The sequence below is a fragment of the Portunus trituberculatus genome, chromosome 38 (assembly GCF_017591435.1).
Source record: "Portunus trituberculatus isolate SZX2019 chromosome 38, ASM1759143v1, whole genome shotgun sequence".
Taxonomy (NCBI): domain Eukaryota; kingdom Metazoa; phylum Arthropoda; class Malacostraca; order Decapoda; family Portunidae; genus Portunus; species Portunus trituberculatus.
In genome coordinates, this window is record NC_059292.1 from 22,654,986 (window position 1) to 22,672,485 (window position 17,500).

General features: G+C 41.7%; 1 protein-coding gene across 1 annotated transcript in view; it reads right to left on the reverse strand.

The window, feature by feature from the left end:
* LOC123514542 (4-aminobutyrate aminotransferase, mitochondrial-like) overlaps positions 1-17,500 on the reverse strand; it is a 46,083-nt gene that overhangs the window by 11,039 nt on the left and 17,544 nt on the right. The window contains exons 2-4 of the mRNA XM_045272466.1: positions 2,938-3,077; positions 1,247-1,414; positions 584-664 (exon numbers count right to left, since the gene is read on the reverse strand). Of these exons, the coding sequence (XP_045128401.1) occupies positions 584-664; positions 1,247-1,414; positions 2,938-3,077 (389 nt within the window). The remainder of the gene's footprint in view (positions 1-583; positions 665-1,246; positions 1,415-2,937; positions 3,078-17,500) is intronic.

Below are 17,500 nucleotides of genomic sequence, written 5' to 3' on the forward strand. Positions count from 1 at the left end.
GGTGGTGTAGCTGCTCATGTTCCTGTTCCTGTTGTTGTTGCCGTTGTTATTGTTGATAAGCTGACCGAAGAAGAAGAAGAAGTAGAAGAAGAAGAAGAAGAAACAACACCACTCATTCTTATTCTGTCCACCTCTCTAACGCAAGAGTTAACTATAATTATAGTACTCTCAATTATTCATCCCTCTCTCTGATAAACTCTGGAACTCCTTGCCTGCTTTTGTATTTCCATCTACCTATGTCCTGAACTTATTTAAGAGGGAGGTTTCAAGACATTTATCACCTTCTTTTGGCTGACTCTCTTGATACTGTTCAGAAACTGGCATCTCGTGGGCCTTTTTGTTCACTCGTTTTTGTTGCCCTTGGTCAGATTTCCCCTCTTACATAACAAGATAAAACAACAGCTGGATGGATCTAGCCGGCAGGAGAAAGAGAGGAAGACTTAAGAGAAAGTTTAATGATGCAGTAAAGGACATGTTTCCAATGGGTGAGACTGACGGTGTAAAGGACCGAGCGAGTTGGAGAAGGTTGATCTGCTGTGGCGAGGAAGAAGAGGAAGGAAGGAAAAAAAAAAAAAACACTTGCCTGTAGGAGGGAGCTACGGAGGTCCTCTGGCCACGTGGGACTCGGGAAGGAACCGAGAGCTGGTCTGTTGATGAAGACTTTCTGGAAATAATAATAATAATAATAATAATAATAATAATAATAATAATAATAATAATAATAAAGAGGCGTATCGATAACCGCTCCAAGAGAGATACAAATAAAAGGTTAAAGAAATAGTGAATCGAGATGAGTTAACATTTAAATCATGAAACAGAGGAGGGAAGATAAAAATGTGAAGATTACATCACTAATTGAAGGAGGAGAGATAGCAATGAGGTTACACCACAAACTGAAGGAGGATATAAACAAGATGAAGAGTTTACGTACATTACTAACTGAGGAAATAAGTTTACATCACGATTTGAAGGAGGAAAGGTAGAAGTAAAGAAGCTACATCACGAATTGAAGGAGAAAAAATGAAAATAACGAGGTTACATCCCAAACTGAAGGAGCAAAGATGGAAAATAAAGATTTCACAACACGATTTGAAGTAGTTTACATCACGAAGAGTTTAAGATCACGAATAAAGGAAGGAAAAATAGAAATTAAGGAATCTTCACCACGAAATGAAGAAAAAAAGACAGAAATAAGGAGTTCACACCACGAGTGGGAGGAAAGATGGAGGCAAGAGGAGGCACCCACCACATTGCTGGGGTCTGAGAGGATGTTGAGTAGGTCGGGGTGGTTGTAGCCCAGCGGGAGGGAGGAGATCTGCGTGAAGACATCCAGCATAGTGTTTCCGTCAGCGTCCACCATGTAGTTCCCGAGGGAGCTCTCATAGTCCACGAACAGCGACACGGCGCCCGACTCCTGCAGGAGGAATGGACTGGGTTATGGCTGACGACGTTACTACGAGGCCCTGTGATGCGGTGGTTACGAGACAAGCGTTATGTCTCACGGTATGAAAAAAAAAGAAAGAAAAAAACGTGCAGCCAACCGGTATCGAATTCGCAATGTTGAAATAGTGAGCCGAGCATTTTTTTTTTTTTCATAATATCACTAAAGTTAAGGTGCGTTCAGAAATCCATTAAACAAAACACACACACACACACACACACACACACACACACACACACACACACATACACTTGGGTTATGTTGGTGAGGAGGTTAGTTTTAATTATATACAACAGTGCCTGACAGTGCTGTAATGTTACGTTAGATGACTGCGGAACTAAATATACTTTCTCTGGGTACTGTTACTATTGCTACTATCTCCCATTCTGCTGTCCCTGATCAGTCCCTTATGCAACTGGAAAAAAAGGTCTATTATTTATCAGTCATTTTTTAACACTTCCGCACCAAGTAACAGTCGTCGCCCTAAGTTGTCAACATCTCTCCTTCAAGTCACTCCTTCAGATTAGTGTAAGATAAAAGTTTCCGACCTCCTCGTGCTCGTGATAGCAGAGGAGTAGTAGTATTTATTGTGACTCCATCCTGTTCACCCTCCTTGACTGATTAGCTCTTGAGTACTGTTGTTCTTTTTTTCTTAAATTGCTGACCTCTTTTTCAAATAGTGTTCATTGTGACTCTCCATTCTGAACACCCTCCTTGACTGATTAACCCTTGAGCAGCAATACTTGTGATAGCAATACAACATTTATTTTATTTTCAAAATATAGTATTCATTGTGACTTTCCATCCTGAGCACCCTCCTTGGCTGATTAACCCCTGAGTACTGTTGCTCTTTCTCAAAAGTCGTGATGCATGGCCTCCCGTTCACTGCGACAAGGGACAATTTGCTTCACTAAGAATTATGTCTGAAATCTTTATAAACACATAAAAAAAAAGAGTTTTAAGAAAAAGATTTTACACTACTAATTTGTATACAGTTTGGAGTTGGCTGAAAAATACGAGAGAAAAAAAAAAAAAACTCGTCTCAGAGTGGCTAGTAACTGAAAAAGGATGTGCCACGTAACAGGAAAAGGGTTAAAGGACGTGAAAACCGAAAAAAAATGTGTTCTAACTTTTCACTCTAATTTGAAGGTCTTGAAGACTTTACACTCACAGCAAGATATATACTCACATATTTGGCATCTTTACAAGTGCTATAATCTTTAATAAGCGCAATTTCCTTGGGATAAAATAAAAATAATTAGTACCATTAAGAATTAAAGGCCAGTATTCTGAGAGACTCTCCCACCATGAGGATTTTCAAAAGTCACACAGAGGATTTTCTGTATTCTTAGGAGCGTTCCTTGTCAATAATATAAAAAATCTTGTTAATCTGTCACTAAAACCGTAAAGCACTCTTAAAAATCCAGGTACCGACAACTAGTCTTTTGAAAGCAGTCAGTGTGTAGTGTAAGACAGTTTCAGAATACCATCGTTACCTGTATCGCGTTGAGCTCCTTCAGGTGCTGCTGTGTGGCGGGACCCGGCACGCTAGTGAGGACCTTGGGTGCCGTCGGTTCATTGGCGACTAGAGGAGAGGAAGCTTCCTTTGGCGCCGTCTGCTGCCCTCGCACGCCACCTGCAGAGGAAGGGACATCGTGTTGACGCTTAATAGGTCTTTTTTTTTTTTTTTTTTTTTTTAGAAGAAGAAGAAGAAAGCCACGTCCTTCAGTTTATTTCATTATATAGAGGAAGAGGCAACGAGTCAAAGTGACATATTCTAGAAAGAGAAATAGTTCATTTAACTCTGTATAAGCAATAAGTAGCGAGTTAAGGCCTGATTTAGTGAAAAAAGAGAGAGAAAGAGATGAAATTCAGTGCATTTCTTTATTAACATAGCAACAAGTAACAACTATCGACTCAGTAAGATTTAAAAACAGGAAGAGACGCCATACGGTTTATTTCTTTATTGATACGTCAAAATTACAGAGTTGATGTTAGATTGTTCTACCTAAACTACTTTACCTATACTAGTTTATAGAAGGAGAACAGAGAAAGTTATGTAAATTTGGCTAGGTTAGGTTAGGTTACATTAAATAAGATTAGATTACATGATGGCTAGATTAGATGTGCTTGTGTGCGTGTTACAGCTTTTGTATCTATTTATGGCCTTGTCTCCTCTATAATTATCACGGCCACTGACAGTACTCGAGTAGGAACAGGGTGTAAGCTCTGCGGGTCCGGGAATAGGAAGGGAGGGAGCCTCGGCGTCTCGAATCTTATCTCAGTAGTGCGGTTCACGAGTGTTTGCTTCGCTTCTCTGTGTTCATGCGGGGCTGTTGTGATGTGGCTCGTGGGAAGCGAGATGTTGTTTTGATTATTGAACGAATTATAATACACGAAGAAAGAGATAGAAAAAAGAGAAAGAAGGAAAATAAAACAGGTTTCGTGGAGACTCGCAAAAAAAATTTACGTTTCGAATCTCTTAATTTAACCGAAGCAATACACACACAAACACACACACACACACACACACACGCACACCAGGCGTTCACGTAATTCAATCAGATCAAGCAAGTTACCTTGTTTTTGACTGTGTTTAGCGAATTTAAGTTCTCGTCCACGCTCTCTACCTTCCCATCACTACATAGCTACTCTGAGACAAAATGCTTGCCACGCTCCTCAGCCACAAGGTCAGTGTGAAGGAAGCTACTTAGCCTTAGGGTTCTCTCTATCTGCCTTATTAGTCTGTCTCTGGGTGCTCGCCGCCGCGTGGGGTTCTTTCACACGATATAGAACGTTTAGGGAGGGACAGGGTAATGACCTCGCTGTGTGGTGACTGTAGTGGTGGTGAAAGTCATGTGAATGGAGTAGATCAGGAGGAAATTTAATAATATTGTTTCCGATGAATTAAGGAAAGCACAGAGAGAGTTTATATTTTTGAGCCTATGATAATTTTTTTTTTTCTAGATTTTATGGACGGTTTGCTTGACGTTCGCATGTCCAGGATGTAATTGTTGTCATCAAATGAATTACTTATAGATAAAGCAGGAGTAGCAACCCGTGCGTTTCCCTGAACTATCACTGAACAAACAGCTGCTGATTAAAGGCTTGTTCACTGCTTACCCTTGACGTTGTGTGTTTTTGGGACACTACTCGTATGTCTACTCCCAACACACGGCATACATTCATTTTTAACATATGACCGTTACTCCTTTGTATCTTAAGAAGTCTTAGTATTTGTGGAAAAGATTGTTAATGAATACACGTAGTGGTGCTGGTACATGTCTCCAGTCCTATGTCTTGATCTTCCTCTCAGCCCAGTGGTACAAACGGTAACAATATGATTCCCTTCCTCGCCTTCCCTACTGCCACACATTCACGGATATTGTTACTGAGACATGATTCACAGGCAGCTGCACGGTGCCACGTACAGCACTGGTGAAGATGTGCCGCAGCCTTTAACTTAAAGAAATGTGCGGATAATTTACTTAGAATTGATACTAATTATGCAGATGATTCTGTGTATTTCTTTCATTTCTAAACATTTTATTTATGAATCCTCTCCTTAAGTACATGTCTTGAAATTTGCAGCTGTCTTTTTAATGGCAAATATTTTAGTTACCTAGTAAAAATCCATCGCTAGCATCCTTTTTTCTTCTCTTCATCCAGTCTCTCCTCTTAACACAGCCACACCAGGCCACTCTCACCCATTACAAGCACATTCTCCTTCGCTGCATCCATAGATAAACCATATCGGCTCTTCCTCACCTTCTTCTGGCTGGTATAGATCTAACTCCATCCTCCTTCTTTTCTAGCCATCCCTAATACAAGCTCAGGCCAGTATTCTAAACTGCATTGCTTTCTCACCATCACTACTCTCCTCCAAAGGCTTTAGTTGAAGATCTCATATTTTTAAAAGTATTCTTATGGTTCTGATGATGGACTGGCAAGATTTCTAGTTTATCATAAGGAGAAACTGTCTTGAACACCCGGCCAGTTGTCTTTGTGGCCTTGGAAAATTGTCGTGGTGAGAGGACAAGACGTTTCTGAGTATGAGCGTCAGTTTCACCTCATTGCAATAGACACATGCACGCACACCACACCCCACCTCAGCTTTATCTCTGTAGTACCTCAATTACATTAATCTTATAATGTACACCTCTAATTTCGCTCCGTATTGCGAAGTTAGCGGCGGACGACTGAGGGTTTGGTATGAGGGAGTGAGCGGGGGGGGGAGGTCTGCGTGCTCCCGTGCCGTGCCGTGCCGTGTTTCTCTATTTCCGTGCAGGTCTTTGCTTTTATGTGTGTCTGTTCAGCGCGTGACTAGGCCGGCGGCAGGTGGCGCTGCTCCCAGGCAAGCTTGGCATAGACATGGGTTCATTCTTCTTGTTTGTTGTGGTGGTGGTGGTGTGTGTGTGTGTGTGTGTGTGTGTGTGTGTGTGTGTGTGTGTTCAAGTTGAGTTTGTGTTGTATTGGGCTTAATGTTGCGTGTCTATACTTAAAATTTGGGATCTCTCTCTCTCTCTCTCTCTCTCTCTCTCTCTCTCTCTCTCTCTCTCTCTCTCTCTCTCATCTCTTTTCCTTTATTCACTAGACATTTTCTTTAAAGTTTGATTCTCTCTCTCTCTCTCTCTCTCTCTCTCTCTCTCTCTCTCTCTCTCTCTCTCTCTCTCTCTCTCTTTTTCCCCTTGCATCTGAATGTCTATCAATTTACGTTATCTCTCATTTTCTTTCCTTCCTTCCTTCTCTCTATCTTTCTTTCTTTCTTTCTTTCTTTCTTTCTTTCCGTCTTTCCTTCTTTCTCTCATTTCCTTCGAAGTCAACCGATGAAATACGAAACGATGGTGTTCTTTGTTGTGACTTTTCTCCGAGACTTGCTGCAGAAGGAGGGAGGAGTGGGGGGAGAAGGAGGTGAGAAGGGGAGGGAGGAAGGAAGGGAAGGAGGGGCTTTGTTGAGGAGGAGTTAGCGATGTTGGGGAGAGGGGGAAGGGAGAGGCGGTAGTTCGGTGATTGAGGTGAAATGGAATGATTGGGTGAGGGAAGGGTGATAAATTACTAGTTTTGAGAAGAGGAGGAGGAAGAGAAGGAGGAGGAGGAGGAGGAGGAGGAGGAATTGAAGATATGGATTGGAACTGAAGGGGGAGAAACATTTGGAAGATGGATGAGTGGAGGGAAAGAATGTCAAAATGGAGGGGGTTAGGTGGATGATGTTATTCTATTCAAAAGTGGATGAGAGAAGGTATAAGGATAAGGAGGAGGAGGTGGAGGAGAGGAGGTGATGTGGAGGAGTGAGAAGACGAGGTGAAGAAGTTAAGAAAGGTATAGAAGCGTTGAGAGGTGGAAGGGTGGAGAGATTTGATAAGGTAAGGGTGAGATGCTGGTGGAGAGAGAAAGAAGAGGCTAAAGGAGGGAAGGATGAAGTGGAGAAGTGGAAAGAAAGAAAACTGGGTAACGTACTATAGGGAAGCTGGGAGGCTGCTGAAGGGGAAAGAGTGGATAGAACAAGTGGGGGAAGTGTGCGTCGAAGATGTGGAGGGGTGGTCAAGGAATAGAGTGAGTGGATGGGCGTGGCTGTGAGGTACCTTGGTGAATCAATAAAGACGCTACACCTTACTGATATTCCTAGCCACCAACCTTCCCCTCACACACACACACACACACACACACACACACACACACACAACAAAAACTGCACCACTAGAACATCTCTGCTTAGTAATATTCATGGCCAGCAACTTTTCCCGCCCTCCATCCTCCTACATGCACACAAACACCATTGCCAAAGTGCCAACAAGTGCCGACAGTGCTAAAATAACCATTGCATCATCAGTGACATCGGGGAAAGTTGACAGGTTAGAGGAGAAAGAAGAGGAAGAAGAGGAGGAGGAGGAGGAGGAGGAGGAGGAGGAGGAACAGTAGGGGAAGGGAGAGGAAAACTTTAGTATTGAGCAATAAGCCAATAGTTGTAATGAAGCGGTGAAGGAGAATGTGAAGAAGTGAAGAGGAGGAGGAGGAAGAGGGAAGAGGGAGGCGGTGGTGGTTCATGAGGAGGATGGTACGAAGCAGAGGTGGCTATGAAAGTAACCAGATGAGAGAGAGAGAGAGAGAGAGAGAGAGAGAGAGAGAGAGAGAGAGAGAGAGAGAGAGAGAGAGAGAGATGCAGATGTAGGCAAGCCTTACGTAGACTCAGTAACTGGGGGAGAGCAATATGAGAGGAGAGACTAAGGCTCGTAAAAAAGACAGGAAGATGTCCCTTGTCTCTGTTCTACTTCTCCTCCTCCAGCTTCTCCTTCCTCCTCCTCCTCCTCCTCCTCCTCCTCCTCCTCCTGCAGACCCATCCCCCATGGGCACCACAGAGAAGGAGCGGCTGGGATTAAAATCTTTGTTCCCTCCGCGGCTCAACGTGACTTCATTACTGCCACTGGTCTGAGATTCGATCGAGTCTGCGTGTCGTGTTGCGGTGAAAACACTGGATCGATATGGCTGGAGACGGTGAGCTGAGAGAGAAGAAGCGAAGTGGCGAGGGAGGGAAAGCTTTGCGGTCCCATGTGCGTGTGTGCGTGCGTGTATCTGCATCAGATGGGGCAGTCGGGAAAGTAATGTAAAACTGCACTAAGTGTCGTGGGCGGCCAGCCAGGCAGTGCCGTGTTAAAGGCGTGGTGCCGGGCGAGCCAGACAGACACATGCAGACAGACTCACTGCCGGCTAACCCTCCCCTTCTCCCTTTCTACCAGCCTCACCAGTCACCTGAAGGATAAGCCTCCTGCCGCTATCACCACTCGGAGCCGAGCTAGAATCTCCTGCATCACCTGTGTAGTGGCAAGATTACGGGTCAGATGAATATGCGTTGGCCAGGTCTGCTTGGCAGTCCCGCAGCCCCTCCCAGTAACAGCGGCACCGCAACGTGATTCCCTCTCCTCGCCGCCCGTGAACGCCTATCATTACTGGAGCGGCAAGGGTTAACTGAGGCACCCACCGCTGCTTTCCCAACGACCTCTGCTTTGTGCGGCAAGAGAATGATGCAGCCACGCAAGGATGGCTCCCTATGCCTAATGTATTTGTGTATTCTATAATGTTTGGTTGAATTTATCAGTGCACGATCAATTCAACTGGTCGATGTACGTGAGTTTGATAAAGTAATAGCGATATTTAAGAACATATCATAAGAACACAAGAAAAAAGAAAAAGGAATTTGCAAGAAGCCGTGTACAGAACTAGGTTAAGGCTGAGGATTAAGAAGGGAAGAAAGAAGGAAAGTTTTGGATAAATGCATTGTCTTTAATGACCCACAAAACTGACGTGCAGTAAAAGGACCAGCGAACACAATACACGAGACAGGAACTGGTGGGAGGAGCCAGCAAGAAACACAGACCCCATAACGAGGAGAGCGATAAGAATAAGAAATGAAAAAAAAGTAAATGAAGACAGAGGAGAAAGCAGGAAATTATAAGATAACATACGGGAAGCTGCAAGCCAAGAAGCCATCACACTCACATGTGTATCTTAACAGGTTGAGGCTGGAGACAAAGGAGGAGGGAAAGGTTTTGGTAAATCATTAACGACTCACAAAGCTGAAAATCAAAATAACAAAGCAACAGAACAGAATACACAAGCAAGAACATTACGGGAAGCTGCAAGGAGCCACCAGACCCACACATACATAATGAAACAGGCCAAGACTCGAGAAAAGAAGGAGAGTCGTGAGTAAGTGCCCTTAATGACCCCCACAGCTGAGTCATGCACGGCCTTAGCGTCTCGGCCACGTAGCGAGGATTGGACGGGAACCACGAGGGACAGAAATACCTCCGAGCGCACCTTCATTCATTCTTGAGTGTGTGAGTGTCAGTGTCAGGGAGGCAACACGCGCGGCTGCTCATCTTAACCACATGTCACCGGTGCTATTGGTACTCAGGCAGCGCTAGACGAGGCAGCGGTAGGAGTGTGTGCTGTATAATGCATGACGTGGAGAAAGCTTGGTACATAAATGCAACATGAAAGCTAGAGAAGCTCCAAGAAGTCATCAGGCCTACATGCGGTCTTTATACGAAACTTGCCTATACCTATTTCACCTACCATCCCATCCATAACTTTGTGTGGTCTTGACTGTTAACTTTGCATTCAACAATCTGATTGCTGAGTCTACTCTGTTCATCTATCCCTCTGTTTGAGAACCGGTAGCTATATCTGAGAGCAGGATAAGAAAGACTTCTTTACTACTAAGCAGTTTTGTTATTAGAGCAATCATAACGTGTTAAGAAACCCAACCATGGACGAAAATAAAGACATAAATTAATAGTCTCTTACCTTTATACGCACGATATTAACAAACCGTACTGTACCGTCCTCAAATCGTTACTGTACCGTGAAAAAGAAATGCTTCGTACCATAATAACAACGAGCCATTACCGTACTTTTACCGTACTGACATGCATGTACCGTACTGTGAAAAAACAGCCGTTTCCTATTTACTTAGTTTCTATTCCTTTCCTATTGTCTGAAAAAAAAACCAACTTATTTCTTTTTATTCACGTGTTGTTATATGTTTTCTTTCAAGTAGTACTTTTTCCACCAGGAGCAGTCAAGGCTAAGAGTGTGAATGAGTGTAGAAGTGTGGGGCTGTGAAGGTCAATCGTGTGGGAATGCTGGTATGGTATGTATACTATGTAATTGACTCTGTTTGAGGTTAAAGACCAAGATGTGAGTGCAGGAATCCTCGTTGTCTATGTGACCTTTGAAAACAAAACAAAATCGTATTCTGACACATTTCTACACTAGTTATTGAAGTGAAACGTGTCATCAAGTAATTTAAGCTATTAGACACGGATTAACAAGATTTCGACATTATTTACAAGAGAAACCTTTGGAAATAGTCGAGGTAAAAGAGTCAAGGGTTGGCAAGTCCCGCGTCAGGTGCATCGCGTGTCTTCGGCGTGGTTTGTGTTGACTGGCTGGCACGCGAGCCTCTGACGCTACGCTGATCTGTTCACATCACTCACGCTATCTTCTTTCATTTCTCTCTATTTATAGCCTCGTTTTCTTTATTGCTTTTTTTCAAGACCAGGAATACGCTGATCTGCATACATAACACGCTACCTATACATCTTTCTTTTCAATCTATATATACTGTAGGCTCGTTTTATTGATTTACTTATTTAATAGAGGATATACGCGAAGCTAACACGGGAATTCAGTGTCTGCTGCAAATTTATAAGGAAGGTTAAGACACTAGGTTGAAAATACACACAAAATGAGAAGGAAAAATATGGTTCAGATTGGTTCTCAGTGGTATTTTTCCAGTGATGCGAGATTCCTGTTATTGTGTCATTGGAATTTAAGGAAACGTAGCTATTTAGTTGAAAGAAGGCGGTGAAATGTTTGAGTATTCACTATTTCTGGTTTGTTTAAGATTCCGAACTCGTATGTTGAAATGTTCTCCTAAGATGAACTACGTATATTGAAAGACCATGAGATGATTATTCGGGTTTTTTAAAATTTCTCCCGATTAGTCATGGAGAGTACCCTTTGAACATTCACTAGAATCATACACACACACACACACACACACACACACACACACACACACACACACACACACACACACACACACACACACACACACTTCTAAGATCCTCAACACTACCAGGGGTTCATAAGTGGCTTCAGGAGTCTGTGAAGGTCAAATAGAAATTCATTATTTACATTCATTACATTTTTGTATGAAGTTGTTTAATTTACATGAGGTTATTGTATTTAGTATTTGTATGGAGTGACTATTATCTTTATTTTCCTGAGAGAGTAAGAACATGTGTTTAGGTAATACTGTTTACTTTATGTGTACTGTCTTACGCTATACACGAGATGGTTCATAACTACCACCAGATGTTCAAGAGGTCCGTGATATTCAGCAGCACTGCACTGGGACGTGATGGATAAGAGGATGGTAAGACGCTCAAAATGTTAAGGAATATTTTCGAGGACGATAAGGGCAGAGCATCCAATGGGATCTTTTGGGGAAGGTTTGGGAATGAAATGTGTACAGAGAAGGAAGAATCGCGCTTAAAGTTACACCATGACAACGAACCCCAGCATTCCTGAGCTGGGGACGCCAGCGAGCGGCGAGTGTGGTGAGCCGTAAAATCCGGAGCATCGCTGGCCAACGTTTAACTCGTGCCAGTAACGACCTCTGGAAACTGCACCCTCAAACGTTTGGATTCCTTATCTAGACAGTCTTTCACAAACTCCAATGAAAGTTGAAGGAGTTTTCAAGGGTGCTTTCATGATTCTACTGTAGTGATAGTTTAAGGACCGTTCTTCCTTAATTGGAAAAAAAACTAACAAATATAAGAACCCGAATAATCAAGTGTTTTCATGACGTACATTAGCGAGTCCTCTGCGTCACAAATGGAGAAATACAAGTATAGGAACCCGAATAATCATCTCATACGTATTTTTTCTTTTCTTTTAAGAAGACTGTAGTAGGAGTTAAAGGAGTTTCCAAGGGTGTTTTTATTATAATTCATGGTATTATCTGCGTCAGCAATGGAGAAGACAAGGATAAGGACCTCCATACTCATTCTCTTTGATATTACAATTATTCACGTCTTGAGTGTGTCCATTCCATAGATCGACGACGCGATGGGGAAAAAAAAATCATGAGTGGAAGGAATTCCCAACAATTTTACAATCGTTTCGAGGTGTATAACTTGAACAATCTATCGTGATATGCTTACTGTATTCCATGTTATCAATATATTTGATGATTCTCAACATTGAAATAAGTCACCTCCTATAATGTTCTTTGAGGTAAAGGGAATATATTTAATTCTTTAAGATGATCTTCGTATGATTTGTTTCATAAGTTTGGGATATTTTGTGTTACTCTTCGCTGAACTCGTTCTAATCTGTCTGTCTTTCCGGTAATAAGAGGAACATAACTGGAACGCAATATTCCAGAAGTGGAGGAACAGAAGAGTTATACAGAGTGAGGATTGTATCTTTAAATTTATGATCAAATGACCTGACGAAAAGCCAATGACATAATTTGTTCTTTTTTTTTTTTTTTTTTTTTTACGACTTCTCTGCATTGCTGGCTAAGTTTTTAGGTTATTCTGTATTTTTACTCGTAAATCAATTTCACTATCTACATTAAGTTGGGTACCAATCAAAATGTACTTTGCGTTTTCGTTTCGATACCCAATGTACAGCACTCTCCACGCAGCCACATTAGAAATTATTGCCAGGTTTGCTCCATCTCTGACAACTTGTCTAGCTGGTTCTGTATTTGTTTTATTCGTTCATTCGAGACTACGGTACTCGTTGGTTTAAGTGTCATCATCAAACTTGGATATGATATCAGTAACACCCTCATGTACGTATGTAATTTATTGATATAATTTTCAATCTTATCAATGATCAACAAACTAGGCTACTCTGCGTTGTCTGTTCTTTCAAAACACAGCACGATGATAAGAAACCACCGAATGATATAGAAATACTGTTAAGAAGAGAGAGAGAGAGAGAGAGAGAGAGAGAGAGAGAGAGACCTTCCCATATCAGCTCTTTCTCATCACCAGCTGTTTATATGGGAGGCAAACGCGTGTGTTCGCTGCACCTCACGCCATCGATAAGCCGGGGAGGTTTCGCAAGTGTATGAATAAATGGTGTCTAGTTCTTAGGAGCTCAGAGAAACGTTACTCAGGTTTAGAGAGTTACGATTCTGGTGACATTATGGTAGAGGAGAGGAGCAGAAGAGGGAACACAAAGGCGTAAAAAAGAACAAGTAAAAAGGCAGATAACGAAGAGGATATAAATGGAAGAGAAGATATATCATGCCAAAACTAACCACTACATTTTTATCAAAGACCAGAGGAAAAACAGTAAACAAATAATAAGAAAAAAGAAGATAATGATAAGAACGAAAGGACGAAAAAAAGAAAAAAGAAAATGTACAATGTCAAACTAATAACCACTTTGCTATTGTTAGACGCAGTGGGTGGTAATCACTTCTTATGACAACAACAGTATTATCACAAACTCGACTGATTGTTATCTCTGCCTTTTGTTATCATCTGAGTAATCTGCTCGACTTGACATTTTTACCGTGTTTTGGCGATTTCCCTTTCAACATCGCTCCATTTCCAAGGACTAATCTGTCGTGAAGTGAAGCATCATTTCATTATTATACAAACAAGAAAAGGCGAAGAAAAAATTATATGTCCAGTCACAGATAACAGTAAATCTGGATTTGACATGGGAGTGCGGAGCCGCGCGCGCCGCCACTGTAGTAACGTACCCAAAGCGGTCGACTGATAGTACGCGGCAGCTGACTGTTAAAGTTATAATTTTGTAAAGTTTTATACAGTATAAGGTGCATTTTTAAGGAAATGCTAATCATTACTAAATACCACAGCAGTGGGAAGGCGTGTGCATTTGTGGAGGCTGTGAGGTGCACCAGACTAAGGGCTCCGCTGACCTCTACCTGGAGGAAACTACGTATTATTATTATTATTATTATTATTATGTACATACTTGTGGCAAGTTGTATACACCCATGTCTACTGCGAATGAGTCATTTTAAAATCTCAGGCGAGCAGCGGTTCAAGTCAGCAGAGCTGCCAGATGCAGGGAGATTTCCCTGTTTTAGGGAAATTTAGGTCTCAACAGGGAAACAGGGAAGAAAATTCAAAATGTTCCAAAATCTAGAGAAATTTTGACCAACGGACTTACACCCTTCATCCGCAGTCCCCACCCTTGTCCTCCTTCCATCCTCTTCACCCGTCATCCGTACAATAATTATTTGTATTAATTTTTATCAATGATTTATTGTTTCCTTTCCCTCTCAATTGAATTTCAATCCACTTCTGAGGTCTCTCTCGATCACTATATCCTTCCTCTGCCGTTCACTCTTCCTTCCCTCATCCCCAAACAGCGTCATGACTTGTACGAGACCCGTATACCGTCCCTTCCCTTTCCTCCCTCGCCCTTGCTAGCTAGCTGAACCTGTTTTCTACGAGACCGATAGAGACCCGTATTCACCCAAACAGTGTCATGACACGTATGAGATCCGTATATCGTCCCTCCCCTTCCTTCCCTCGCCCCTGCTTGATAGCTGAACTTATGACAGCTATATTATATTCGTGTGTGTGTGTGTGTGTGTGTGTGTGTGTGTGTGTGTGTGTATATATATATATATATATATATATATATATATATATATATATATATATATATATATATATATATATATATATATATATATATATATATATATATATATATATATATATATATATATATATATATATATATATATATATATATATATATATACGAATGTGTATGTACGTATGTAAGAAGTAAAAAATTACGACAGGGAAATGCTGCGCTAAATAGGGAAATATTTTTAGGCAAAACAGGGAACTTTTGGCAACTTGATCTGGCAGCACTGCAAGTCAGTCGTGCTAGGGAAACCGCAGCAGCCAAGAATGAGGGGTTATAATTGTTACGTGCATGTTCAGGCATTTTGACATATCTGTGGAGACAATGAAACAGTGAAATGTGAATGCTGTTGAAAGAGTTTTGTCCAACAATGGATTTACAGTGAAAGTGTGAAGAGCTTGTGTCGAGGCTCACATGAAAATGTTATTATGCGCGTGTGTGATGCAGTCGCTAGTGATGTCACTATGCAATGAGTAATGAAGTACAGTGAGGTGATTAAGGAGTGAACATTGTGAGTGGTGTATCCAACCGTGACGTGTGTAGGGTGACGCTGAGTGTTGTATGCGGAGTAATAAGTCAGTGGTACAGTGGAGAAGAACTGCTAGTGGTGACTTGAGGCGTACAATGTGAAACACTACAGTGAAATATAATGAGAGGCCACACAAAATGGCAGAGTGAGAGGCTGTAACTGGGACGTAATCCGAGACGCGTGCAACTGGTGGCAATGACTGCAGTTATGACATCTGGTGCCATATAGATAGTCAGTTTGGGAAAAGATAGTGACACTGGTGAAGAACAGTGACATGTTATTGACATCACTGTGACGTGGAAGTGTACTGTGGAGTGCTGTTAAATGTTGAACTCATCTGATTACTAACGTGACTGCAACAAACCGATGAATGATTAATAGTGACTAGAATGGTAGGAAACAATGCCTAGGCAGTGACTGATAGTGACTACTGCGATATATTTCTTCGCGTTAATGATGTAAAAAAAAAAAAAAAGCGAAAACCTGGTGTCGCCACAGGAGGTAACACGGTCACAGAGTGATGACAAGAGGCGTAAACTCACAGGTGTGGAGAACAGATGAGCAAGTGGACAGCCAAAATCATGTAAAGTAATTTATAAGTGATACAAAATTTGCATTTTGTGTTTGAAATACAGCTGTAAGCTTAAAGTTGTATTTAAACATCCACCTGGTACTATATAAATTCTCGTGTTTGACTCGTATAACTGAGCGGTACAATGACACGGTTGTATGGATTTAGATATCGCTTTCAGGCATTGAATTAAACACAGTTAGCTTGCTTCACAGTGATTTTCATAGATTCATGTTGGCTAGAAGCTGAGATTTCGAGGTTTGAAATTTAAGGTCCGTTCTCCGGCTTTGGGTACGTTACTGCAGCGCGGCGATTTTCGTGTCAAATCCAGATCTACTGTTATCTGTGGTCCAGTACATATAATTGTTTATACTTTTATTCATATTTAGGAGAGAGAGAGAGAGAGAGAGAGAGAGAGAGAGAGAGATGGCGGGGGACGGATAGATAATCTGACAAACCGTAGTATGGATGGACAAAAAAAGACAGACGAACAGAGAAACGGAAATAGAGAAATAGACATGAGAATGACGAACATAAAAGAAAAAAGTAAACAAAGATCAAACAAAGAGGAAGAAACCAGAAAAAAAATAGATACTTAGATAAAAAGAATAAGCCTGATTGACGAAAAGACAGATAGAAAAAAAAAATAAGAAAAAAGAAAACTTACATAGATTGACAGAGACAAACAAGTGATGGATAGAAAGAAATAAGAAAACAGGCACATAAGATAGACAGAGACAAACACAAAACTCTCCTCGAAAAATATAAAGAAAAAAAGACGAATAAAAGCAAAGAAGAACAAACAAAAAACTATAAGAAGAAATAACAGTAACAGCGAAAAGACGATCAAAGAGATAGAATCGAGGGAGTTAGAAAAAAAAAACTTTCTCAGTAAGTAAACACATAAATACACTGACAGACAGACAGATAGATAGATAGATAGATAGATAGATAGAAGATAGATAGAAAGATAGATAGATGAAAACAAATAGATAGGTAGACACATTTCAGACTGTTTCGGAGCTGACAGCTTAATAGACCAACATTTTTTCTTTCCCCTCTAATTTTGCATTCATTACCAGACACTCCTCGAATAAAAACAAAAAAAAAAAAAACAGCAATAATAAGGAAGTGGAAAACCTAACCCAACCTATCCTAACCAAATCAAACCTAACCTAACCAAACCTATCCAAACCTAACCTAACCCTACATGACAATACCAATCGTTACAAAAACCAGGAGAGATTTTGAGGATCCTGGCAACGATGACCTTGAGGGAGGCAGAGCAGGATGGCGGTCACTCAGAGAAGGAAAGGAAGGGCGGCTCAGGAACCTCTGCAGCAGTGGGCGGAGGGAGGGGGCGAGGGGCGGCATGCGGGGCTGGGCGTGTAAGGGAGGACGAGGGAGGCGTGGCTGGTTTGGGGGTGTGGCCTTCCTGCCGCAGTGAAGCTGGTCATGATGAGAGAGAGAGAGAGAGAGAGAGAGAGAGAGAGAGAGAGAGAGAGACGATGGAATTTAGTTTCGCACGCAACACACACTCAATATTAATCTTTTTTTTTCGTGTGTGTGTGTGTGTGTGTGTGTGTGTGTGTGTGTGTGTCATAGATTGGAAGGCCGCCAAGTACTGATGAATTAATGCTTCCTCTCCTCTCTCTTTCCCTCTCCCTTGACTCTTCCCCTCCTCTCCCCTCACATCTCCCCTTCTTTCCCGGTCTTCTTACAGGCATGCCCATCACCGTTC